The sequence below is a fragment of the Sceloporus occidentalis genome, unplaced genomic scaffold (assembly GCF_023333645.1).
Source record: "Sceloporus occidentalis isolate IW3139 unplaced genomic scaffold, rSceOcc1.0.p SCAF_8, whole genome shotgun sequence".
Classification (NCBI taxonomy): Eukaryota; Metazoa; Chordata; class Lepidosauria; order Squamata; family Phrynosomatidae; genus Sceloporus; species Sceloporus occidentalis.
In genome coordinates, this window is record NW_028316988.1 from 8,718,802 (window position 1) to 8,746,796 (window position 27,995).

The 27,995-nt window shown below is 44.9% G+C and overlaps 1 protein-coding gene across 3 annotated transcripts in view; it reads right to left on the reverse strand.

Moving 5' to 3' along the window:
* Positions 1-27,995, reverse strand: part of VWA5B1 (von Willebrand factor A domain containing 5B1) — a 37,462-nt gene that overhangs the window by 7,294 nt on the left and 2,173 nt on the right. For 2 of the 3 annotated variants that reach the window (XM_089534440.1, XM_089534439.1), the window contains exons 2-16: positions 27,458-27,659; positions 23,218-23,374; positions 21,917-22,075; positions 20,729-20,954; positions 19,982-20,124; positions 19,321-19,452; positions 18,355-18,479; positions 15,888-16,064; positions 9,982-10,092; positions 9,607-9,809; positions 9,007-9,121; positions 7,260-7,445; positions 6,424-6,622; positions 5,497-5,690; positions 957-1,179 (exon numbers count right to left, since the gene is read on the reverse strand). In XM_089534440.1, coding sequence (XP_089390566.1) covers positions 957-1,179; positions 5,497-5,690; positions 6,424-6,622; positions 7,260-7,445; positions 9,007-9,121; positions 9,607-9,809; positions 9,982-10,092; positions 15,888-16,064; positions 18,355-18,479; positions 19,321-19,452; positions 19,982-20,124; positions 20,729-20,954; positions 21,917-22,075; positions 23,218-23,356 — 2,332 coding nt within the window. In that variant the 5' untranslated portion in view covers positions 23,357-23,374; positions 27,458-27,659. Of the gene's footprint in view, positions 1-956; positions 1,180-5,496; positions 5,691-6,423; positions 6,623-7,259; positions 7,446-9,006; positions 9,122-9,606; positions 9,810-9,981; positions 10,093-15,887; positions 16,065-18,354; positions 18,480-19,320; positions 19,453-19,981; positions 20,125-20,728; positions 20,955-21,916; positions 22,076-23,217; positions 23,375-27,457; positions 27,660-27,843; positions 27,988-27,995 lie in introns of those variants that run through there. The other variant, XM_089534441.1, reaches the window with a different exon arrangement.

Genomic DNA, 27,995 nt, shown 5'->3' on the forward strand with positions numbered 1-27,995 from the left:
TATGTATGTGTGTGTGTAGATATATATAGATATATATATAAAGCAAACCTTGATTTTGCCATTTTATATAAGGGACACCATTTTACTATGCCATTGTATTTAATGGCATAAAAATGGTATAAAATAAATAAATATTATTATTAATGGGACTTGAGCATCCATGAATTTTGGTATCTATGGGGGGGGGGCCTGGAACCAAATCCCGGTGGATTCCAAGAAACCACAACCGTAAAATGCTATACTAGACGTTTTCTTTTCTTAATTATCATTACATTTTTATTTCAGTTAAAATGTACAACCTAAAATACAATCAAGCATCTACTAGACGTTTTCAGCTTCTGCTTTCTTCAGAGCAGACGAAGAAGGCAAAAGCTGATATCTCTTACTATGGAGCTGATATCTCTTACTATGTTATCAGACAAGGGAAATTGGACGTATAATCCAATGGCAATCCGAACGCAATCTTGGGGTTTAACGTTATTGCGTGATAGACTGCCCCACGCAATTTCGGGCAATGGGAAGCCAGTCCGAACGCAGTCATGGGGTTTCAGGTATTGCATGAGAGGTGATCACATGCAATTTCGGGCAATGGCAAACTATTTTCAGGCAATGGGAAACCAGTTGGAACGCAATTTGAATTCACATAAATTTGCTGAACTAGCAAATTCATGTGAATGCATTCTGGCCCCACTTTCTTTTCATTCGAAATTAAGAGAAATTCCTCCCATGGGATAAACTCCTATAGCATTTGATTTTTATTTTATTTTTAATTTTTTAAAAAAATCCTTGAATTAATTGCAAATTCCCCCATGTCACCTTTCAACTGTGGCGGCAAAAGGGGTTTCATATTCTCCCATTCTTCAACAGCGATCACATTCACTGAATTCCCTACAGCAACCAAAGGACCCACTTTGGGTGCAAACATGAACCCTAGAGGAGGGTTCCTCAGGGCTTACCCACATCACCAGGGCTTCGGCCGTCGGAAAAAACGGATCCCAAGGTGGAGCTGGTCTCAGTCTGGTGCGAAGACTTCCCTGCCAGCATTTCTGTGGCACCAATGTGGGGTGAGTCTGGGTTGTGGGCAAGCAATAGGCGGCCTTGTTGAAGCAGAGACGGCCGCCTTGCACCGACCCCACGGATCCTTGTAGTAGCAATGGGAGGACTGGCAGTAGCGAAAGGCTGAGAAAATAGAAATGTCAAATAAGGGCAACACAAGAGAGACAGTGTCTTTGTACACATACTGCAGCCCAGGTTAGATAGGGCTATCGTTTGCAAATAAGAAACAGAAAGACAGTGGCTGGTTTGGAGATGCAGCCAGAGCAATAGCCAAGGATCTCCATATCTACATAGTATAGGAGGCAGAACTTGGAAATCATCCTGCGCATTTTCTACATGCAAGCTTTGCACAGAACAATCCCAAATTGCAAAGATTTCCATCAGTCCAGGAGTTTCCTCGCCACCTTTTCTCAACACGTGGCCATTTTTTGAGCATTTCCCATCATATACGTTATTTCTGCAGAGAAGAGTCTACTGCCATGCAAAATTTTTGATGCAACGAATGCACCTTACGTTACGTATGTTAAAGTTCTGGTGGTCAACATGCAATTGTGACCAAGTAGCCATCATGGATACGGAACAGTTGCCTAAATCTATAACTGTTTTGCATTCACAATCACTAGTTGCTCACAACTGTGGCACTATTGCCACAACCATAATTCCACCGCAACCGACTTTATGAGCTAAGACCACTCTGCTGGCGATCAAAGTACGGGCGAATGACTTTTCCGTTGGTTGGGAAGGTTGGGCGAGGAGCAATTTCCACCCGGTTGCTCTGCTTATTCAGAGATTTATTCTACCTCTGAAGACAAATATATATGAATTTCCTTCAGAGGGCCATTTTAATTACAAAGAGGGAGATGCGGCGCAAGATACCAGACCTCAGTTGCTTAGAAACCAGGCTGCTGCATCTCCAGCCTCTGCACCATCATGTTCATGCATGTCTATGCTTGAAAAAAGATGCTTTTCTAGTGAATTCGAGAGAAAGAGAGGAGGACTATGAAGGTTGCATTCAGACTATTTGTCATCTCCCCTGATTTGGGGGGCAGAGTCAGAGAATCGGAGAACTGGAAGGGACCCCCAAGTGCCATCAGATCCAACCCCCATTTTGTGCTTATATATATATATATATATATATATATATATATATATATATATTCCTGGGCTAACAACAGTCCAAAAACATGATCCTCACATCCCTACAAGATGGAGGCATTTAGGGCAAAAAAGCCTCCATAGTATCATAGGCCTGTTACAGACTGCCAAAATAAAGCTGCTATGGGTCTCTTTGGAGGTATGCTATTTAAATGATGCGTGGGTCCTAAGAGTCCGGAGGTTGCGCCAAAGCCACACCCCATTCCTAAGCACTGGAGTGCAGCTTTGGTGCAGCTTCCGGATTCTTAGGATGCATGCATCATTTAAACAGCATACCTCCAAAGAGACCCAAAGCAGCTTTATTTTGGCAGTCTGTAACAGGCCATAGAGTTAGAAGAGACCGCAAGGGCCCTGATCCAGTCCAATCCCATTCTGCCATGCAGGAAATCTCAATCAAAGCATCCCTGACAGATGGCCATCCAGCCTCTGTTTAAAGACCTCCAAGGGAGGAGACTACATTACAATCTCTGAGGAAGGAGAGTGTTCCACTGTTGAACAGCTCTTACTCTCAGGACGTTCCTCCTAATGTCTTTCCCTGTAGTTTGGATCCATTGCTCTGTCTTCTAGTCCCTGGAGAATCAGAAAAGAAGCTTGCTCCCTCCTCAATATGGCATCCCTTCAAGTATTTAAACATGGCTATCATATCACCTCTTAACCTTCTCTTCTCCAGGCTAAATATCCCCTGCTCCCTAAGTCGTTACTCATAAGGCTTCATGGTTTCCATACCCTTCACCAGCCCTCCTTTGGAAATATGGCTCCAGTTTCTCAGCATCTTTTTGAAATGGTGGTGCCCAGAACTGGACACAATATTCCAAATGGGGCTTGACCAAAGCAGAATAGAGTGGCACTATTACTTCCCTTGATCTAGACACTATACTTCTATTCATGCAGCCTAAAATTGCATTGGCCTTGTTAGCTGCCGCATTGCACTGTTCACTCATGTTCACCTTGTGGTCTACTTGGGCTCCTAGATCCTTTTCACACGTAGAAGTCTCTCGTTCATCCAGGTGTCTCCCATAATCCTATATCTGTGCATTTCATTTTTCTGCCCTAAGTGCAGTACCTTACATTTCTCCCTGTTGAATTTCATTTTGTTAGCTTTGGCCCAGCTTTCTAGTCTGTTCAAGTCCTTTTGAATCTTGATCCTGTCCTCTGGAGTATTAGCTACTCCTCCTAGTTTGGTGTCATCTGCAGATTTGATAAGTATTCCCCCAATTCTGTCCTCCAAGTCATTGATAAAGATGTTGAATAGCCCTGGGCCCAGGACAGAGCCCCACTGGACACCCCTCTGGTCACTTCTCTCCAGGATGAAAAGGAGCCATTGCTGAGCACCCTTTGGCTTCGGTTGGTCAACCAATTACAAATCCATGTAACAGTTGCCTTGTCTAGCCCAGATTTTACAAGCTTGTTTGCAAGAATGTCATGGGGAACTTTGTCAAAGGCCTTACTGAAATCAAGATATACTATATCCACAGCATTCCCTTCATCTACCAAGAAAACTCAGATTGTTCTTTCGTATGAATAACTTTGGAGGTTCGAAAGCTTGCAACAAATATATTGTGCCTTTCAGGTTGGCCAATAAAAGTATCCCTGATGGAATTTTGTTTGCATTTGTTAAATGGCCGATACAGCTACCCCTGTATGTTTTTGGCTATACTGATACTGCTTGGCCACAGGTTTTCATCCCTGAACTGTTCCAGGGTGGCATAAAAATCCTGAACCTCAGAGGAATTAACAATTGTTGTCATCGACACACTCCCTTGTACTTTCTGTCCATCCTTTCCAATCTCTCCCCCTTCTTTTCTGCCTCCTCTTCTCCTCTCCCCCCTTTTCTGATCTGGCTCCATGGTTGCAAAGAGGATCCCTGGGTCTCTGTGCAAAAGCAACAAGCCACGTCAGGCGCCTGGCTTCCAGTTGCTATAGAGACACGGATGTGGAACGGTGGCCTGTTTCTTCCTCCTCCTCTCTGGCCAGAGTGGCTAAAGGGAGGAAAGCAAAGGCAAGTGGCTTCTATAGTGGCAAAACGGCAACAAACAGAGGGAGGCCGGAAAATGGAGAAAGTGAGATTCATTGCAAATGGGGGGTGGGTTGGTGGACTTGCTTTAAGTGCATAGTGGCCACGTAAACCTTCCAAAAGAGACCATGCAAACATAACATCAACATGTGAAGCTGAAGGCTTTCATGGCCGGCATCCATAGATTTTTGTGGGTTTTTCAGGCTACGTTGACATGTTCTAGAAGAGTTTATTCCTCACTTTTCGCCAGCAGCGTCTGTGGCTGGCATCTTCACAGCCACAAAACCCACAAAAAACTATAACATCAACAAACTTCAACCTATTTTGGAGAATAACGCTGCCTTCTCAAGGGTTCTTGTTGGCAGGCCTTTCCATGCCTATGCCTAGAAAAGTAAAGATGTGCTCCGGTGTTGCTGAATAAACCTAGATAAGCCGTGCTGGTATTAAAAAAGCTTTATTTATCTTGCTCACCATGTTTCGGAAGGGGATCCTTTTTCAAGAGCTGGTTCTTCTATTCCTCTCTTTTTGTGGACAGTGTTTCTGCATTGAATGACAACACTGAATCAAAAAGAGAGGAATCAAAGAACCAGCTCTTGAAAAAGTCCTCCCCTGAAACGCGTCGAGCAAGATAAATAAGGCCTTTTTAAAAATATACCAACATGGCTTATCAACGTTCGTTCGACAACACCGGAGCACATCTCTCCTTTTCTAGGCATTTACGGTGTTTCCTCCACCTCAGCTTTCTTTACTTGCCTATGGACAGCCTCCCAATCTCAAGCAGCGACACATCCACAGATTCGGCATCCGTGTTTTGAAGATGCTGGATTAACCACCGCAAAAAGCCAAACCTTGATTTTGCAAGTTTATATAAGGGTCGCTTCTTGGCAGTAAGAGCATGGAGGTTTGTTGGAGTCTCCTCCTTTGGAGGTTTTTAAACAGAGGCTGGATGGCAATCTGACAGCATTTTGGTTGCGACCTCCTGCGTGGCAAAATGGGGTTCGATTGGATAACTTTTGGGGGTCTCTTCCAACTCTAGAATTCTCCGAGTCTATTTCTCATGAAGCCGACATGGAGGAGAACTGTGTGCGTCATACTAAACTGCTTTTGAGAAAAGGTGGGATTATTGAAAGAAGGGCTCTAGTTTTTACCTGAAGTTGCATTCTCTGCATATGCCAGCTGCAGATGCCACCAAATGTCAGGAATTAACTCTTCTAGGACATGGCCACATAGCCCGAAAAACCCACAAAAACCTATGCTGTATGGTGACTTGCCTGGAATTCGAATTGCCCCGGCGGCCCTTCTGGACTCAGCTGGCTGAGGTCTTGCAGGTGGGCTTTCCGAAGAGGGTTTTTAATAAGGGCAGAGCTGGGATCGCTGGCAGTCGGGACTTTCCGGAAAGGCTGGCGGTCAGCAATTTGGTTGGTGCTGTATGCCCTCCTCCGCGATGGAGCTGCTGTGTCCAGTCCTGGCAAAAGAAAGAGTTTGTCATGTGTGTAAACAGCTGCCTGGGATTGCTATGGGATGCTCCATGTTTTCTTGCAAAAACCAGTCTAAGGGAGGATGTGCGTCGGAACATGGCACCTCAGTCACTCCACTGTGCAATGGATGCTGAATGTATTAATCTCTTCTTTTTGGCATAATTTTTATTCAGCGTCCATCTACACTGTAGAAATAACACAGTTTGACTCCACTTCAACTGCCATGGTTCCATCCTAAACAATCTTGGGATCTGTAGTTCAGCGAGGCACCAGCACTCTTTGGCAGAGAAGGAGAAAGACCTTGTATAACGTACAAATCCCAGGATTCCAAAGGATGGCACTACAGCACTTAAAGTGGTGTCAAACTGCATTGTTTCGACAGTGTAGATCCACCCAGAAACACCAGCTAAATTTCCTAGACTGCAGAAATAATATAGTGCGCTCGCGTCATACGCGGGCACGCTATATGCGGGTTTGAGCATATGTTCAAACCTGTGGAGAGCTGCGTGGGAGCAAGCGGGGCGCAAGGGGCGGCACGTCCCATTCAAATGAATGGGGTGTGCGCCCATGGCGCATGCGCATCACCGCACCACCGCACCAGCTTGAGCATACACATTTTTTGGCTTATGTGGGGGGGGGGTCTGGAACAGACACCCCACGTAAGCCAAGGGCCCACTGTATTATTGATATTGGAAGCTGACCCAAAAGGGGGGAACTGACCAGAATCCACATCAGATTCACTTCCCAGGTCTGCGCCACCGATTTCAAGGAGTTCAGAGCTCCTTTCCGAAGGGAAGCCGCTCTCTGGATCCTTCGAAGAGCTCCAGTTGTCTGAAGGAGCGCCTTCTTCTTGGGAATGGAAGAAGACGGAGCTGCCTGACTCTTGCGAATGGAGCATGCTGTAACGGCGTCTCTTGTCCTGAAAGAAAAAAACAAGGAAGGTGATCCTTGAGAAATTTGTAGTTTTGCAAGCTATTTATCTTTCTCTGCTAGGTGCCACAACAGATTACGAATTGCTGAATTCCATAGCATGTCAAACTGCATCATTTCTGCAGTGCAGATTAGGGCCCTGTTCCCACTTACAAATCAATCTCTCTGCGAACCGAATCACTGGACCGGTTCGGCAGAGGAGCGTGGTTTGCACTACATTTTCCCCAATCGCATTTTCTTGCCACAAAATAAAATAAAACAACCCACTTGTGGTTCACATTCATGAATGAATCGATTCAGAATGGACCCGCTCCAGCCAGCCGAAGGGCAAATTTAAATCGATTCCAATCCGCATCTGTTTCACATTTGCGCAGAATCAATTTATCCAAAAAGACATGGAAAACATCAGTGTCAAAAAGATGCGGGTTAAATGGGTCTAGCGCATGGCCCTCCCTCTCCAAATCGCCTCAGTGCGAACCAGGGTCATTTAAACTGGTTCAAACCGATTTGCAACCCAGTTTAAAAGGTAATGGGAATGAGGCCTTGATCTCGGAGTTCCATTTAGAAGAAAAGCAGGATATAATTAAAATCAGATCAATAAATGTATAAATAGGATAGTGACTCACCAGCCTGGGATTAGAAATGTAGAGGGACGTGTCGCAGATGACACTGTAGCCGACCAGCCGATCGCCTGGAAAAAGGCAGCTGGCGCTGACCGGAGAGATCAAGACTTCCGTTGTTTCCGGAAAGACCCAATCCACCGAAATATCGCTGACCACTGGAGACATGGCCTTCGTCAGGGACTTAATCATCTGTAAACCAAAGGCGAGAAGAGATCGGTCATCATAGCTTCCAGGCACCAATAATCATGTATATTTGTTGCAGGTATTCATTCATGGATCCACGACTCGATATGGAGAGCTATATATGCTACAATGAGCTCAGCGGAGGAAAGTCCACTCTACAAATGTAACGGAGTAATAACACCCATCATTCACTTCAGACATTCTCCTAAGGCTGCAGAAATAATGCAGTTTGACACTGCTTGAACTGTCATGGCTCAATGCTGTGGGACTTGTAGTTTCGTGAGATGCTTAGCCTTCTCTGTCAGAGACTTCTGGTGCTACAAGCTACAAATCCCAGGGTTGCATGTCACTGATCCACGGCAGTTAAAGCAATGTCTAACTGCATTATTTCTGCAGTGCAAATTCAGCCATAGTTACAACACATTTGGAAAGAAGGGGGCCCTACACCTAAACATTATACAATTATAGTGTTGGGCAAGTCACACTCTCTCAGCCTCACGGGAAGGCAATGGCAAACTTCCTCTGAACCAATCTCACCAAGAAAACCCTGCACTAGGGCCGCCATAAGTCGGAAAGGACTTGAAGGCACACAGCATCTTACTTTAAGTGTGTTGGATGCATCCTATAAAATCCTGGGATTTGTGGTTTGGGGAGAGAGTTGATCATCTGTGCCAAAGATGGAGCAGAGTAGGGAATTCTCAGTCCTTCACGGCGCTACAAAGTCCAGGTTTCCAAAGGATGCAACTTTGGCTGTTAAAGTGGGATCAAGATGCTACCATTCTTCAATGAGGATACAGAACTGAGACAAAGAGCCACAGCTTTATTGAACAAAAGCGGCCCGTCTTTTCTTGCGGCTGCTGTCGCTTGCCTCCTCCCTAAGGACAGAAGTCCCTTTGATGCAACACAAAAGGATAAATAGCAGCTCCCCATCGACCATTCCGTAAGGTCGCGCTTTTGCTCCCACGCGCCAGGCCCACTCACCGCGTGGGCGTCCTAAAAAACGAAGAGCTGCGCTGCAGTCCAGCCGCCCCCGCAGTCCTCCTTTGGTGCATTTGTGTTTTGTGTGTGTGTGTGTGTATGTGAAACTATGATATGATCAGAGGTTGACTCATCTGCTAAGCTGTTGGCATGTTTTTGTAAAAACCATAAACAGAGAAGGATTTCAGAAGATAACCCGAAAGAAGAGAAAGCGGACATCTTTTCTGTCGGAAAGGATGAAGCCCAGCTGGGTGGGGTGCATGCAAAGGATGGACTATCAACAAGCTTGCTCCGTCCTCAATATGAGATCCCTTCAAACATTTAAAAAGGGTGATCATATCATCTCTTAACCTTCTCTCCTCCAGGCTAAACATACCCAGCTAAGCTCCTCAAATGTCTCCTTAACAATAGAAATGGGCCAGACCATACTTGTTCCAACATGTTCAGGGCTTGGAAACTTAGCTTTTTGGGACTATAGCATCCTGAATCCTCAACCCAAATGTCCAATTTTGGGAGGTGTCGTCCAAAAAAGGAGCCGTTCCAAGCTCTGAACAGGTTTGATGCTGTCGGAGTCTCAAAACCTCAGTACCTTGGGTTGCAATCTTTCCCCTTGAACAAGGAATTCTGCGTGTCCTTTGGATACGGCAGCCAAGCCGTTCACAAGTCGCCGACAAGCGTTTTGGCCGATGCCGAAAGTGAAGCATCTGCAGTGAGAAAGAACATAGGACCCAGGTAAGGATTAAAATTAGAAAGATGCACCCATGTTAGAAAGGAAGTGGAAATTCTATTGTAAGTAGTTGCAAAATCATTGAATCGAATCTTCTATCAATTTTATTTATTTATTTTAAAAATTCATGCATCAGTAAGTCACACGACAAGCACAAAGGCAGGGAATGGTGGATCTACCAAAAACTGAGGAGGGATGGTAAACATCCTTCCAGAGTGTGGCAATTCATATCCGCCGTTCCCACTTGTTGAACATGCTCCAGAATCGATTCTTCCCAAAAAAACCGCTAGAAAACGAGTGTCTGGAAAAAACAGGGGGGGGTCGTGTTTGCCTCGCTTTATTGCGACAGAAATCAATCAAAGTAGGATCGGAACCAGTTTCAAATGGGAACGACGGTCACATAAACTGAGCAGCCATTCACATTAAATCCTAGTGGGAACGCACCCTTGGAAGGTCTCCTACCTGGTGGAGAAGGAATGGTTGCGCGCCAGCTCTATGACTTTCCCAGTGTTGCTAACAGCGCCGTCGGTTAGCAAGAAAAGAAGTCGTGGGTGCCCTCGGTGGATCGGCTGCCGAATGATCCATTTCAAAGGCGAGAGGATGTTGGTGCCCCCCATGTCGGCCCGGATCTTCTTGACGCTCTCGCACGCAACGGCCAAGTTTTCCTGCGAAAAGGAGACAAGAAAGGATGCATTCATAGGTTCATGATGCAAAGGTAATATCTGAAGGATTGCATTCTCCCTTGCAAAAACCCATCCCCATTTTGAGATCTGCTGGGAAGGCCCTTTTCTTTCGGAAGAAAGAGGACATTAATGTTTACGAAAGGACTCCCCTCACCTCACCGTAGGTCTGGCTGGAAGGAAACAGAGCCTTGAAGGTCGACCCAAACCCAATGATGTTGAAGAGACACGTCGGCAAGAGGCTCTTCAGGATCACAAGCAGAGCATCCTAGACAAGGGAAGGAAAGATGGACATGCTTATGAGGAGTCGCAGTTTGGCGATCTGCATCGCCACTCAAGGACGGGAAAGAGCACTGTTGGGTTTGACAGCGCTCAACAAAAGTAGGCTTTTTCATACCAGGCAAGACTAAGGCCCTGTGGCCAAATACAATGGTCTTCTCCCATTCCCTTGGTGGGGAGACTGGATGATGCACAGCCCAAAGTCCAGTTCTGGTGTGAGCGGACCGGACAGCCCATGCAGAACCAGATGTTACCCTTCTTACCATGGGTTTTTTAAAGTCTCTCTTTGTTCTGGATCTTTCTGGATAACATTGTCCCTGGAATAACATTGTCCTGGAAGATCCAAAGCCCTCTGCTCTAAAGCTGGACACCTGACCACCAGCGTGTCCCACTGAACCGGCCAATGCATGCCCCAATGCCACTGGTCACTCACCCTGAGGTCAGAAGGAAGTGCCCAGCCATGTGCCCATCATGGCCATGTGCCCATCATTTCCAATCTAAGAATGAAGTGACCCACAGTAGTGGCAGATGCGCAAGGCAGCTCAGCTGGACACAAGGGTGGTCATCCCCCCCCCCCCCCCCGGTTTCAGATCTTGCAGGAAGATCTGGCGCAAACAGGGACTTTAACAAACCGGAGAGCCAGCACAGTGTCAGGGTCTGAGCGTTGGACAATGACGCTGGAGACGAGGGTTTGAATCCTCGCCTGGCCAGAGAAACCAATTGCAAGTCACCCACTCTTAGCCTCAGAGGATGGCAAGGGCAAACCCCCTTTGAAGAAACTTGCCAAGAAAACCCCATGGTGGGCTTGCCTTAGGTCGCCATAAGTCAGAAACGACTTTACGAATGAATCGATTCAGAATGGATCCACTCCAGCTAGCTGAAGGGCAAATTTAAATCATTCCAACCCACATCTGTTTCACATTTGCACAGAATCAATTTATCCAAAAGACATGGAAAACATCAGCGTCAAAAAGATGCGGGTTAAATGGGTCTAGCGCATGGCCCCCATATATATAATGCCCAGGCAACACTTTCCTCCACAACCAGAGCAACAGGTCCTTTTGCATTCTTCAGATCCTTGCTACGGTTCTCTTTCCTCCCAAGGAGGCCAGTGCTGAGCTTTTGCAGGAAACGAGGAAACAGTACGGAGAGGTGCACAAGAAAGATTAAACATTAAAATACATCCGGCATGAGTCATTGCCCGCTATTTACATGTTTACCGAGGCATCCATTGCCTCGGCATCAATTGCTGTTTTGTGGGTTTTTTTATCTTTCTCCCAGGAGATAGAAGACCTCTCCCTCTGGCAATTTCCATTCAGAGAAATGCCACCGAAAACAGAGAGAGAGAGAATAATGGCCTCTTCTGCCCACATCCCTCTCCAAGCGTTCCTAGGCATCAACTTGTTTATATGAAGATAATGATCCTTTCGGGGCTGGCTTTCAGTCTTGATCCTCCCGAGTCACATTGTGCATAGGCATAGACACAGACAGATACATGCACATACTGGGAAACAGTGCGGTGTAGTAGTTTGTGTGTTGGACTACAACTCTGGGAGATAAGCATTCAAATCCCTGCCTTAGGGTTGCTGTAAGTCAGAATAATAATAATAATAATAATAATAATAATAATAATAATAATGATTTTATCCTGTCTCTCTCGCAGGATCGAGGCGGCTTACAGTGTCAGTAAAACAGAGTATAGAATCCTGGGAACTGCAGTTTGTTGTGGCACCTAGAATTCCATAGCATCCAACCAAGGCAATTAAAGTGGCGTCAAACTGGATTATTTCTGCACTGCGGATGCAGCCTCGTCCGAACTAACAATAGGGTTGAGGTTATTATTTTCCTAGCATCTCTCTCCATCCTGCGCATAAGAATCGCCACCATGTTTCCAATGGAACGAAATGCAAGCCACATGAACTGGAAAGCGGCAGAAGAAAGGTCTATCTTCAGGAAATTAAAACGTGTGAACTCTCCCCTTTCATTCTCTTGGATATATATATATATATACACAGAAGTGTACACAGGCGTGAACCACGATCCGGTCTATTCATCTGAATTAATGGATAAGATCTCCATTTAGTACAAAAGAGAAGGAGCAGGGCTGTTAGCCTCTCCGTTTTTGCATTTTCCTTTCCCAATAAGCCGCACTTGTCGGTTTTCTTTTTCCAAGTCTGTCGGCGGAAACTTATCAAGCGAACGCCTAATATGTGGAATTAATTGCATGCTTTCAAACAGCTGCACGGATGTGACTTTGTAATAGATGGCTTTGGGGAAAAACTCTTTCTCTCCAACAACAAACGTAGAATGAATAGATGGAATGAACGTAAGAGTATGTTTGCAGAAGGACAAAGTATGCGACAATGAAGGTTTGAGTGAGCTAGGCGATGGATTTGAAAAAAGATGACATGTTTTGCTGGATTTGGGAAAGTCCGTCATGGGTAGTCAATCGAATAAGATTGAAAGAGAGAAGGAAAAGGAACAGGAGAGGAATAAAAACGATCACTATTTTTGTGGATTTTGGATGCAACGATCTTTTTACTATATGGCCAACATATGGCTACCCTTGGATATGTTTCATCCTGGATGGATATAGGATATAGTCTCTAGGAGTTTATCACACCGGGGCTAATTTCGGCATTAAAGAGCGATTAAAGCGCATTGAAAACATCCCACAAATAAAGCGAAAATGGCGAGAAATTGCACAAATCATGATCACACGCGATTGTGCAAATAAAGCGATATTGGAAATGCATTATCACTGAAATCCTGAAGGTAAAAAGAATACACTGATGTAAACCAGAGTTTTCTGATGTTCATTTGGCACCTTCCAACTCCATGATTTTAGGGGTCCATGAATTTTTCATTGGCTATCCCCGATTGTGGCTGCTGGGACTTGTAGTGGCATGATTCTTGCCCTGATTTATATTAATATATATACACAGACGAAGACATCCCTAGCCCAGAATCGGATCCTCAAAATGCTCTGCCATCCGCTCCCTCCTCCTTTTCCGTTTTCAATTTCTCTGTAATTTAAAAAATGCAAAAACTCAAGCCTTTGGGAGCTGACTGTTATAAAGCCTTTTTCTATGGCATTTGTGCCGTCTGCATTTGTAATTTCTTAATGAGTGTGCTTTTGAATTGCTTTTAATTCTACCGACAATTCAATTTCATTTTGACTTGGGTTTCGGTTTCAGCAATGGGAATATTTGTTTCTCTCCGTTCTGACTTTTGCACGCTTGCGCGGGTCCCAAGCTGAGAAAAATGTGGGGGATGCACATATCACATAGCTTTTTATTCGGTCTAATGTAGATATCTATTGGAATGGTTAAAAACAAAACTTAAAGAGTTTAATTATTAAGCAAACCATATATAATGGAAACATATATATGTTTCCATATATATCCATTCCATATATTCCCATCTGGCCCTGTTTAGGATATCCATCCATTAATCCTCGACAATGATTCTGTGTAATCCTACTGTTGCAAAACTGTCATACTATGATAAGTTAGCTTTATCTGACATTATTATTGTATAAGTGATGTATTGGATTGGATTCACTGCATCTTATTGATTGTAATCATATGTGTTTTTATCGGGTTGTAACCCCGCCTCAATCCAAATTATTTATTACTATTATTACTATTTATTACTATTATTACTATTATATCCAGGGGTAGCCATGTTGGCTATATAGCAAAGTCCAATAACATCCAAAATCCACAAAACTAGGATACGTTTCTTGGGCCAAGCAAAATGCATAATGTACTTGTTGCAAGCTTTCGAAGCTCTGCTGGCTTCTTTATCAGGCAAAGGTATTAAAAACCTATCTATCTATCTATCTATCATCTATCTATCTATCTAGATCTAGAGATATAGATATAGATATAGATATGATGGACTTTAAGATTCAAAATGATACTTGTAAACACTTAGACATGATCCAGAAGCATATTAACAAGCTGGAACCTATCCTGAGAATATGATACTATTTTTAAAGGAGAGAGGTTGAAATCTCTTCTACATTTATCCAGTGGCCCTAGGGAGCATCTGCACTGTAGAAGTAATGCCGTTTGATACCACTTTCATTGCCATGATGCCATCTGACAAGAGCCTGGGATGTGCAGTTTTGTGCGGCACCGGCACCCTTTGGCAGAGAAGGCAAAACTACAAATCCCAGGAATCCATCGGATGGAGCGACAGCATGTCAAGGGGTGTCGAACCGCATTAGTTCCACAGTGTAGATGCACCCTTTAACTGCACTGGCAATGCACAGGTCGAAAAGAAATGTACCTTCATGTTACGTACTGTCTATTTTGGATGCCATGAAACCCACTGGGTGAACTTGGGCATGTCACACTCTCTCAGCCTCAGGGAATGGAAACGGCAAGCCATCCTTCAAACAAATCCTGCCAAGCAAACCCAGCATTACGGCTGCCATACGTTGGAAATGACTGGAAGGCAGGCAATGCACAGACAAAACACGTTGTTTGGTTGTCATTGAGCTCTTGGAGGGGCGGGAAGGCTTTCCTCCGACACACAGTGATGGAAGCCAAGGCCTAAACCGGAGCTGAAATAATGTGCCTTTGAGCAGAGTTTAAGGGCTCTCCAGATGCCAAGAGGAAGGTTGCAGCCAAAAGAGCGGATTAAGCGACATTATGCGCCGTTGCGGGGATGACATCCCCGCAGTCTCCAAAGGAGGACTCACAAGAGACACTCAGCTGAATGAGAGACAAGTAGGTTTCCAATGAAGGATTAATGAACCGACGATGATGAGTCACCCCTTCTTCATCAGAAAAGAGTGATGCGCTCTGTCTCTCTGTCTTGGCGGATGAGGAGACAAAAAGGTATTGGCACAAGAGGGCACTGGGAAACGTGCAAAGCATTTTAATGCATCTGCTACAGATAATGAGCTTTGCTTTGCAAAACACTGGCACAAAAAAACACACAGTTCTCTCCAAGTCAACCCGCAATTGTTGTGCCTTCAAGTCCTTTCCGACTTATATCATGGGTTTCCTTGGCAAGTTTCTCCAGACATGGGTTGCCATTGCCTTCCGCCGAGGCTGAGAGAGTGTGACTCGCTCAAAGCCACCCAATAGGTTTCCATGGCTGAGTCGGAATTTGAACCTGGAGTCTTAGCCCAATGCTCAACCTACTTTAATAATAATAATAATAATAATAATAATAATAATAATAATATGTGTTCATGCCCCGCCTCTCCATTAAGATCAAGGTGGCTAACAACATTAAAACACTAAAATACTATAAAAGACAATGTCCCAGAAACCCACCCACCCACCGTAACCGATAAATCGTAACTGTAAACAATATCAATAAAACAATACTGTTGAAATTATTAAAATGGACAAGAATTACATGCTGATGGGCACCCCAATTGTGTAGTCTATCCCCAGACCCATGAACCCCACAATTTTGTTTAAAAAGGAATTTGGGGGGGAAATTTTAGCACCCAAATCATTCAGAAAACCCCCCCTCAAATGCATGAAAATTTGTCTATTTTCATGCATTTGAGGGGGATTTTCTGAATGGTTTTCAGAAGTACCCCAGCATCTGGGGATGCAACAACAACAACAACAACAACACACTCTATTTCCATATGTCCAAGCTAGGTTAATTGCCACCACAGACAACAGCCATCCCTGAATTGTGTGACACTGGCATCTCACTTCTCTTTCCAGCTGCCCATATATAACCCTGGGCATCTACGGAGCCTGCTTTTCCAATCCGTAAGATGTCCCATTTGCAGTCTTGGTTTCTTACCTTGACGCGGTTGATGTTGACACCGCTCATGCTTCCACTGCGGTCGACGAGAAAAATGAACTCTCCTTGGGTGCTCCTCAGGTTTGGACGGACAGTCTTCAGGTCGGGGCAGAAGTTCAGCATGACCACCGGATGGTGAGGGATGTCCTTGTGGAGCCGCTTCCGGATGATCTCTGTCTGCAAGAGACAACTTTAAGCTCAGTTTGCCACAAAATGAAGGAAGGTGAAGGAGAAAGCGGGAGGAAGGGAGAGAAACTAGGACATTTTAAACACAGCTGGAAAAGTGAGAAGGCACAGGATTAAGCAGGACTGCAGATGATGGCTGCATCTCTACTGCAGAATCAATGCAGTTTGACATCACTTTAACTGGCATGGTTCAGTGCCATAATCGTTTTGCAGCTATTTCGCGTTCTCCATCAGAGAGTTCTGGGGTCACAGCAAACTGCAAATCCCAGGATCCCACAGCACTAAGCTAAGCCATGGCAGCTAAAGCCGTGTCAAAGCGCAATGCAGATGCAGTCTAATACTTTTCTCAACATAGTTTAATCTAGGTGTCTTTCCTTGACTTACACCATTTTTGGGGTTTGGGGTTTTTTTTTTTTTTGCAAAACATATTCTGTTTTGTTTCTTTTGCAAAGCTTTGCAAAAGGATTTTGACCCTCTTGTAGGACCGGGGTCCCCAAATGGGGTGGAAATACCATTGTCCCTAGAGGTCATTTTGGAATGAAATATTTATGTTTCGGAAAGAATGGCATGCACCCTCCTATTGCTCACCCCTGTTTCAAACCATGCCCTTGGTTATTCTTGCAATGCCATCTTTTCCGTTTCCTTTCCTGCTCCATCCCTTGGCGAGGACCTCTGTGACATTTGCCAGGTTTGCATGCCCTCCTCCCTTGGTCTATTATCCAATTACAGCCTCGGCTAATAAAAACCGATTAGCCCTCCGCTGACTCCTGGGGATGTTTGTGCCACAGAATCCCAATAGCTAATGAGCCGCCCGCCAAAGAGAAAGGCATTAATTGCCATTTCGCACTGACGCTCCAAGACTTAAATAGATATAAGCAAAAGGCCAACTTGATAGCCAATAGGTCAGGGCCAGAAAGCAATCTGTCCCCCCATTTTGGAGAGGATGTCGCTGCAGCGATCAACTGCTAGGGATATAAAAGAGTATACAGCAGACCCCTGGCATTCGCTGGGGTTTGGTTCCTCCCGTGGATATCAAAATCCATGGATGCTCAAGTCCCATTCAATACAACGGAGCAATAAAATGCTGCCCCTTATATAAGATGGCAAACTCAAGGTTTGCTTTTTGGAATTTATATATACTTTTGGAACGGTTTCAATCCATGGATGCTTGAGTAAAATATCCATGGATATGGAGGGCCAACTGTATTAATTTGAAGTCGGAGGCTTTTGTGGCTGGCATCCATAATTTTTTGTGGGTTTTTTGGGCTCTGTGGCCATGTTCTATAATAATAAAATAATAATAAAAAAATAAAATTTTTATTTATATACCGCCCTTCCTCAGATCAGGGCGGTTTACAACATTTTAAAAACATTACATTAAAACATCAAAAACATTACAATAAAAACAGAAAAGCCCCGAGTTAGCCAGTCCCCTTGCCAGTGAAGAGGAAGGAGGTCCGTAGGACATCTTAATCGGGGAATGCATTGCCAAAAAGGAAGGTCTTCAGATCCTTTTTAAATTGGGCCAGGGAGGTGGCCGAGCGGAGCTCTATGGGCAGCGTGTTCCAAAGGGCCGGGGCGGCGATGGAAAATGTCTTCCTGGTAGTGGAGACAAGCCTGGCCCCGGGAACCCTAAGTAGTTGCTGCCCAGATGTTCTGAGGGTGCGGGACGGAATGTATGGGGAGAGGCGGTCCTTCAGGTATCCTGGGCCCAAGCCATTTAGGGCTTTATAGGTCATCACCAACACCTAAGAGTTTATTCCTGATGTTTCGCCAGCATCTGTGGCTGGCATCTTCAGAAAATGCTAACCTGGAAGAAAGTGGATATATACCTCTTCCATGCCAGCATTCTCTGAAGATGCCAGCCACAGATGCTGGTGAAACGTCAGGAATAAAGTCTTCTAGAACATGGCCATATAGCCCCAAAACCCCCCACAAAAAACCTATGTATTAATCTGCTTTTTCATCTCCTGGGCAAAGGAGGGCTTTCCCAACATCTAGGAAGAATACAATCAGGAATAATAAAAGACAGCCACAAGGCAATTCAAGGAGTCTTTGTGCTTCAGGAAGTGTTGCAAAGAAAGAATTTGGGTTTTCTGTTCAGAATCATACCAGTTGCATAATGAAATCCCAACATGAGTGGGGTTGGATACCAGTTGGCACCAACCCATGGTTGTCCTGGCAGACAATTCCCCCCAAAGCCACTGCTAGCAAAGCACCCAACAGACCATTTCCCAGAATGCCCCAGGCAGAGCATCCATTTTCACATCCTCCTCCTCACCTTTTTCTCGGCACTTGGGTCCTTCTTAATTCCCTTAATAAAATCGTTCCTCCCCTTCAGGTGTTGCTCATACTCAATGGGGGACATGTCACCCTCTTCCATTAAAATGTGAGGCATGTGAGGTTCTGAGAAAGAGATGAGAGGGAAGAAATAGTGGAGGGGACAGAAGAGGATGAGATAAGAATAGTGATGGTTTGTTGTTATGAACTGCTATCAAGATGACTCAACTCATGGCAGCCCTATGGATGAGACCTCCAAGATCCTTGGACATCCATTATCCTGCAAATTCAGGGCAGCCTTGGCTTTCTTGGTGGAACAGATCCAAATCGTGATGGAATAAATCCACTCAGAGCAGCCTTGGCTTCCTTGATGGGAAAAATCCACCTGTAATAGTGCAGTCTCCCTTGTTCCCTACTGGCTTCCATTTTGTTGCAACGTGCCATCCATTGGGCTTTGACTTTTGGTGTTGTGTGCCTTCAAGTAGTTTCTGACTCAGAGTGATAGTTGACCCTATCATGGCATTTCAGAGGCTGGATGGCCATTTGTCAGTGGGGATGCTTTGATTGAGAGTTCCTGCATGGCAGAATGGGGTTGGACTGGATGGCCCTTGCCTACTCAAGAGCCTACCCAAAACAACAAAAAGGGACCAAACGTGAGCCATAATGGCAACCAGAAGTGACACGATGTTCCCTCTGGCATGTGAAACGCAACAGTTTGGACTGATACATGGAGGGAATGGTCCATGTCTCCTCCTCAGTTGGCCACTCCATCACAGAGAAAGGGGTGAGGGAAGATCAGTGAACCAGATTAAGACTCAAGATGGCCACATCCCTACAGTTCTCCAGTTTGGAGTTATAGTGTATGAAATATACCAGTTCTCTGTATCACCCAGAGAAAGATGGACCTCTGGGAAGAAGAGCCTTCACACCTCTGTTGGCAACCTGATGTGGAGAAGGACCCACGTACCGCTTGGATGAATCAAGATCTCCACTGGACGGTCAAAGGTATGCTTGTTGGCCAGAGTGATCACAATGCTCTTGGCGGATCTAGCCGACGGTTCGGCGTCTGCACGGATCTCATGTGTCGGGCTCTCGACTCCTGTTTGGGAAAGCCAGAGGGTTAAGATAAGAGGTCAAAATATTGTACCATAAGAAGCAACCTAAACATCCATCTTCTCCAACCACCAACCAAGGCAAGATATACATAGCTATGGCATTGATGAAGCAAATACAATCTTTCCAAGACTGGAACCAGGATTCTTCTCACGATTAAGATTTTGGGGAGGAGGGCATTCTATTTATTTATTATGGGATGACAAAGTGTCGAGATTTACATCCCTAGCATGTGTGATGTTGATGAACTCACACAGTATTATTCTGGATGCCGTGTAAAAAAAGGAGAAGCAGGAAAGCGCAACAATGACAATAAGTAAGAAGTATGCAACTGGTTTTAGTATTGCCGTTATGGATTTGTAACCTAGATTTATGACTCCATAACATCCCTATATTCAATAATACTGTGGGCTTACCTACATAATTAAAAAAAATCCTCAATCACTTTGAATTAGTCCTGCCAGCCATCTCACACCGAAATTGGACCTCCTCATTCAATGTCAACCTGGACATACCTGCAAGGAGACATGGCCCACGGATCTCCAAGTAGAAACTGAAGTCGTATTCCGTAGGGTTGGTGGCCTCGGTTTCCAGAAGACGGGCCAGACAGAACCTCCCAGGTTGGTCTGTTGTTGCAGAACCACAATAATGCCGGTCTCTACCAAAGAAGAAATCATTTGTTGCATGAATGTTTTCAGGCTCACCAGAGAGTGACCAAAGTGACCAAGACACTAGGATCACCCCATGGCATCTTCCCAGAGTTTCTCTCCAATTTGGAAAGGTTTACAAATGTGGGATTACATTTGGCGTTAACAAAGATTTCTCTTCCTGTCTCCTAATCCCTGGCCTAATCTCCTGGGGTTGGGATTTCACTCTGGGGCATTTATCTATTTCATTTATATGCCACTTGTCTCCTGGTGCAGGGCCCAAGGCAGCTTGTAGAAGAAAAATCAATTAAAACCTAACAGTAAAAATGTCAAAAGGATTAATTATACAGTATGATAACTGGTCATCTGTGCTGGCTATGTTGCATTTTGTGTTTGTGCATCTTTTTCTTTGCATGGTATTTTAGTATTGCATTCTAGTATATTATTGAAACAGTTATGAAATGCTTTATTCTGCTCGCAAAGCATCATGCACATGGATGGCGCTATATAAATAAATGATGACCATGCTCATCATCACCACCATCATATTAAAAGAATACAAAACTATGAAAAGCCATGAGAGGGGCGTCATCCTCTCTCTTGGTGACTCCTTACAAGCGAAGGTGGTGTCCGGAAAGGTTGGAAGCAGCCGCCTCGGTGCTGTTTTGGGGGACTTTGGGAACACAGACGGGAGGAAGGATCACCCTGACAGCCCCGCTGGGGAGGGTTTGCAGCTCCGAAGAAGTGCTGATGCAGATGGACACGCTTTCCTGGGGGGCCACGATGCCCACGTTGGCCACAAAGACGATCCGCTCCAGGTCTTCGTCCAACACAATGCGTCCTAGGCCAAAGGAGACCAGAAAAGAGTGAAAAGGGAGTGAAAGGATTCATTTGCATTATTGACCGTGTTGGGTACTTTTTGCAGCTTAAGGATAGGAAAAAGGAGTGATTTTTTCTCTGCATGCACCATTCTCATAGCTGTTGGCAGATGATGGTTCACACTTGCATACTTTGATTTTCTTTGTTTACTTTTGCACTATATTGTAACCCTTGGGGTCCCATCTTCCATTGGCCACAGACCCCAACTTAGCTGCCAACAATGGGGATTTTATTTGATTCCTGGCCAAGGGATAAGTCTGGGTAGGATCTTTTTGGGGTCTCGGTTCTACCATTTGGCTGTGAAGGGATGCTGGACCTCCTCAGCAAAAGGGCTGGAAAACATCTCGCTTCATCTTTTCCCATTAATGAAGCTTAAGCTATAGCAGTAATTATTATTATTATTATTAATTATTTATCAATCATTATTAATGCATGTCAGTGTCCAGCACCAAAAGAACTCTGGGAAAGGTCTGCAATTAGAGACAATCCTCCACATTTTTAAGATTTTACCTTTGCGGATTTAACTATTTGCAGATTGGACTAAGATGAGGCATCTCTAGGTCCTCCAGCAGAATGTTATGGTCAAAGGTTGCGCCGGAGGACCTAGAACACCTCTCTAGGCATTTATAGGTCCTCCATCACAATTCAATGGTCACTTCCAGCAGATGTTGTGCTGGAGGACCTAGAGATTTCCAAAGAGTTGTTCTCTCAGGTTAAAAAACATATAGCTTTTACATTTATTTTCTACTTTTATGGTGGTCCTGCATCCCTGATTCCAGCAAATGTGGAGGGCCCAGTGTATTCCCACTTCTAGGGCAAGACGTATCCAAATAACTGGATCCTATAAACTTTGTCAGCCATCGAAGATATTACAATCTGGAGGCCTGACCCAGATGGAGTTTCCCGGAACGATGATCTGGTCACCTTCATCCGGCGTGCGGCCGTTGGGGAGGCTGCAACAGTCAAAGTAGTTGTCGTCTATCCTGGCCTTGTCTTTGATTTGCACGGTCACAACCCGCTCTGAAATAACAGCTTCGAAGCCAACCACAGTTGTGTATTCATCCAGCGGATACACAAAGAGGCCTGCAAACGAAAAGGAGTCTTTTTGAGATGAGCAATGGAAACAAAACCTTGTCACAGTTTGGATAAACAGTCAGAGGTGGGGCATTTGGAGAGCACAGTAAGAGACAACTCTTGACCCGGGTTATGTCTGTAATTCAGGAGATGATGCCACGCTTCAGGATTAATCCAGTGCTACACTGCTTTGACTGTCATCGCTCAATGCTATGGGATCCTAGGATTTCAGTCTGTTGTGGCACCAGAGCTTTCTGACAATGTAGGCAAAATATCTCACAAAATGACAAATCCCAGAATTTCACAGCATTGAGCCATGGCCATTAAGGCGGTGTCAAACTGTGTTATTTGTACAGTGTAGATGAACTCTAAGAAAAGTAACTCTCTTGGCCCCAGTCCCACAAACAGGACAGAAACACCATTCACTCATGCTCTGGCAGAACGGAGCATGCAAAATTAATTTCAACAGAGACAAATGCAAAGTACTACAACCAGACAGGGGGAAAATGAATTGCACAATTATAGGCTGGGCAACACATGCCTTGAAAACAGTGCATGCAAAAAAGATCGATGAGCCTTAATAGACCGCAAACTAAACGTGAATCAACAGTGCGATGCAGCAACCAAAAAGGCAAATGCAATTCTGTGTTGCATTAACAGGACTGTAGTTTTCCAGATCAAGAGAACTAGTAATCCCATTCTATTCTGCATTGGTCAGACTTCACCTGATATGTTGTGTCCCATGTTCCTGTCCTATGTACCCTTCCTTCCTTCCTTCTTTCCTTCCTTCCTTCCTTCCTTCCTTCCTTCCTTCCTTCCTTGTAACCATACTCTTAAAAATCCAATGCAAACATATACTTAAAAGCACTCAGGGATATCATGGTGAGAAGCAATGTGGTGTAGTGGTCTGAGCATTGGATCCAGACTCAATGGAGACCAAGGTTCAGTTATGTGCTAGGCCATAGACCTTGGGCAAGTCACACACTCTCAGCCCCAGAAAACTCCATGAGTTTTCCCCTTAGGGTTGCCATAAGTGAGAAGTGGCTAGAAGGTGCACAGCAACAAAACAACAACAACAACAACAACTATGTCATGATCCCCTTCCCCAATAGCTACCCAATAGCTCACGTGTGACCATCGTCCCCTCTTACCTTCAAAAGGATGGGTCTCTGAGTTGCCATAGATCAGAGAGGCGGTCATCCCGAAAGCGTAGCCGCTGACACATGAAGTGACCTCTGAGGCTGTGAGAGGGAGGGCAGTGTTGGTCGTCCGGTTGATCAGCCCCGGCATCTTTCTTCTTGGTTGTCACTGGAAAAGATTCACAGACAATGATCGGGAATCACAGAATCAGGCGAAACCCCAAGGGTCATCTAATCCAACCTCATTCTGCCATGCAGGAAGACACACTCAAATCACCCTTGACACATGGCCATCTAGCCCCTTTTTAAAGCATCCAAAGAAGGAGACTCTGCCATGCTCTGAGAGTATGTGGCATGTGGTAACATTTCTGACCATACTATATAGTTAGAGCACTTTGATACTGCCTTCATTATAATGGGCCCATAGCCTCCAGATCCTTTCCAGAGCCACTTGGCTCCATGGACCCCTCCACCCCAAAAGCAATAGCAATAGCAAGTACATTTCTATACCGCTGATCAGTGGACGAACACTCCCTAAGCGGTTTACAATGTTAAACCAATTGCCCCCAACAAGCTGGGCACTCATCATAACCTATGAAAGGATGGAAGGCTGAGTGGACCCTGGAGCCCTGCTTGGGATTGAACTCACAACCTTGTGGCTGCAATATCGGCATGTATTGGAATTACACCATGGCTTTGTCTTCCCTGCACATACCTAAAGCACATGCAAGTGATGCGCCATTATGCATTTGGTAGTCTGATTCAAAGACATAGGACTTTATCACACGGGGGGAATTGGAAGGTTAACCAAAGGTTAATCCGGGACCATCCAAGGTATTTCACGTAATTTCGCAAAAGATTTTCAAATGACGTCGTACGCAAATGGAAGGCAATCCAAACGCAATCGTGAGACATCCCAGGAATAGCTGGATTCAGAAGAATATCAACTATTTCATTACCATAATTTTATAGTCTTGTTTGTGGTTTTAGATTGTGCACCGTAGGCAGGCTTTTGTTTCTGTTTTGGGTTGTTGTTCTCCCTCCTTCGTAAAGCGCTATGTAAATCCTATGGCGCTATACAAATAAATATTATTATTATTATTATTATTATTATTATTATTATTATTGGTACTTGGTTTGCATACTTTGACTTTGCCAGCAACAATTCTGACGTTGTTTCTCCTCTCACGCAAAATGTATGGAAGGGCGGAAACTCGACCGAAACATGCAGACGATATTGTGGCTTGCGCATTTCTTGTAGTCACTTTTTAAAAGAAAACAATTGGTTTTAAGACCAAATGTGATGTGCTCTTCCTTTTATTCTGTTGAAGGATACAATTGCTATTGTGTGACTTATTTAAAAAATGAAACAAAACCCTCTGCCCCTTAGTAAAATGGGCCAAGAATCCAGCTTGGAATAAGACAGGTTCCTATATTTTGTTTCCTGCCTTGAACATTTGCAAAGGAGAGGCCACCAAACAGAGAAATGAGACTGAAAATGCATGACACAACAAAGAAAATGGGGGGGGGGGGGGGAAACAACTGATGCCAACTGTGTGCCATTTGTCAGCGGGTTTGCTTTTGACGGATGCGCCAAGAGGGTCATCTAACTTCTTTAATGATCTGATTTCCTCTTTGTGATGTGGAGGAGAAGATCGAGGCTGAGTGCTTTATCGCAGGGCTGCGCATGGCTTGCAGGGCCATAAATCAGGCAGGGACTCATTGTTCCTGGCACAAGGAGTTCATGGCGGCAGAAGCAGGGAGTCACAGCTTCACCGGAGTTTAGCCTTGGAAGGGACCCCAAGGGTCACCTACTCCAACCCTCTGCCATGCAGGAATAGACAGCACTATAGGATTTTTTGTGGGTCTTTCGAGCTATGTGGTCATGTTCTAGAAGACTTTGTTTTTGACATTTCGCCAGCATCTGCAGCTGGCATCTTTGGAGAACTTCAGATCTTCCTCTGAAGATGCCAGCCACAGATTCTCTAAAGAAGGATAATTCTTCACACTCTGAGGGAATGCGTCCCACTGTCGAACAGCCCTTACTATCAGGACGTTCTTCCTCGTGTTTTAGGTGGAATGTCTTTTTCTGTCGCTTGCATCCATTGCTCCATTGAGTCCTATTCTCTGGAGCAGCAGAAAACAAGCTTGCTCCATCCTCATCATGACACCCCTCCAAATGTTTAAACGTGGCTATCATATCACTTCTTCACCATCTCTTCTCCAGGCTGAACATATAGAATCAAAGAGTTGGAAGAGACCCCAAGGGCCATCCAGTCCAACCCCATTCTGCCGTGCAGGAACTCACAAAGCATCCCCATTGACAGATGGCCATCCAGCTTCTGTATAAAAACCTCTGAAGAAGGAGACTCCACCACCCTCCGAGAAAGTCTCTTCTATTGTCCAACGGCTCTTACTCTCAAGAAGTTCCTCCTAATGTTGAACTGGAATCTCTTTTCCTGGAGCTTGCATCCATTGCTCCATTGGGTCCTGTTCTCTGGAGCAGCAGAAAACAAGCTTGCTCCCTCCTCAATATGGCATCCCTTCAAATATTTAAACAGGGCTATCATATCACCTCTTAACCTTCTCTTCTCCAGGCTGAACATCCTCAGCTCCCTCAGCCGTTCCTCATAGGGCTTCATGGTTTCCAGACCCTTCACCATTTTAGTCTCCCTCCTTTGGAGACATGGCTCCAGTTTCTCAACATCCTTTTTGATATCCCACTCCCCAAGTGTCTCCTCATAAGGTGCACCTGTCCTGTAGGAATCATGCAGTTTGACACCACTTTAGGTGACATGGCTCCATCCTACAGAATCCTAAGATCTGTAGTTTGATGCTGCACCAGCCTTCTTTGGCAGAGAAGGCTCAGGACACTGCAAAACTGCAGATCCCAGGATTCCATAGGATGGGGCTACAACACTTCAAGTGGTGTCAAACTGCATTATCTCTACAGTGTAGATGCACCCCAAGTACTCCTCCTGACAGGGTCAGAAAGTGCTACCAGGGTTCAGAATGATTTTGGTCACTGAGACACATCAAGAAAGCGGAGATAACACAATGCAATGAAAATTTTCAATCACCTTAAGAACAGATCTCTGCCTCCAAGCAGTTTAAAATATTTATATAACAAGGAAAAGACGGAGAGAGGGGAGAGTTACTTTTAAGATGAAGACTTTTAAAGCCTTTTTATAAAAGACCTCTCAGTGCAGCTAAGAGGGTGCAGCATTGCTTCCAACTGTGAGGTTTGCCATTGCATCCGGCCTTTTTTACGTGTATGTTTTAAATGGTTAATAATCCTAGTTCAAAGCTGACCCTTTTGCTTTTGCATTTCCAACAATATGGTGAGCGTTTTCACTTTGGAAGCCACCTTGCATTGCAGTTTGGCGGAAAAGGTGGAATGATGATGATGATAATGATGATACAATGGAGAGAAAACCAAGAAGAAACAATGCATGAGGTGGTCACCTTTCATAACATCAATCTGTATTTACTGTATATGAAACATAAGAATGAACCTTATTGAACGAAGTATCATACTGAAGCATAATAATATATGTTTCATAGAGTCTGGTGGCTTTGCAGCCATTAAAGACCACTACCAAAATCACAGCCATGGCTCAGCGGCAAACCGCCGACGTTTGGCTACAGAGGGACAAGGATGACCTTCAGCTCCTTTGCCGTTTTCCCTTCCCGGAGACTGTGCTTCGGTCACACAACTCTTGCAATTTCATCCTCTTTTCCACACTGTCACACTACAGACACACGTCAAAACATTCAGGGGTCAGACAGATCTGTCAAGAGAAGTGACAGACAAGCTGGGGCTGCGTTCGCTTGGCAGCATCTAATCTGTTTTTTCTAACTGTATGCACAGACACATATTGTTTTCCTGGTGGATTCAATGCAAACTCAGCTCCCACCTCCCCAATCCGGCCGTCCTCTTTGCTTTCCTTAAAAACTGATGGAAGAGGACAATTTGGTTGGGTTTTGTGCCATTTCAGCACCCAAGAAACACATGCTTTCTTCTTCTTCTTTTGACTTTCAGTGTTCAAACTGAGAAAACTGAAGTGCAAAGCGTAACTAGAGAGTGCTTTGGTTGGGGACCAAAAGCTGCAAAATGGAAACACAGACCCAGACTGAACCCTCCTCCTCAAAGACAGAGCTTTCCAAGGGACAGGCAGAGAGATTCCTGGTCCCCGAAAGAAGAAAAGCAATAATAATAATAATAGGAATAGCTTCTGTTTTTGCATCTTACCTTCTCTGGAAGGAGGGAAGCCAGGAAGAGGTGGAAGGTAGCAGGAACAACTTTGCAGGTTCCTCTTGGCAGCTTTTAGTATCTCTCCTTCTCCTGATCTTTCACTCTGTATTGCAGGTTTGGTCCAGAAAAGATGGACAGGTCAGAGATGGCATGCAATTTCCTCACTTCTTTTGCTCTCTGGATCTCTCTTTCTCTGGCTCTGAAAGACATCCAAAAGAGAATGAAAGACTCAAGAAGGATGGAGAGGAGGGAAGGATGCAGAGCAACCTGTGGCATGCGCAAACATGCCCTCCAAAAAGCTGGCATCACAGACCCAGCATAGACCCTGGCCCAGTTTCTTCCCTCCACACTCTTAGGTTCGAAAGCTGCCTTCTTTGCCTCACCTTGGCTTTGCCTCCTTTTCCCACCGCTTGCCAGCTGTCTGGAGCTCTTTGCAATCTTGTTGTTGGGAGGTTTTGCAAAGCAAGGACCCAGAGGAAGGGAGGGAAGGAGGGAGGGAGAGAGATAGAGAGAGAGAGATGGAGAGAAAGAGAGA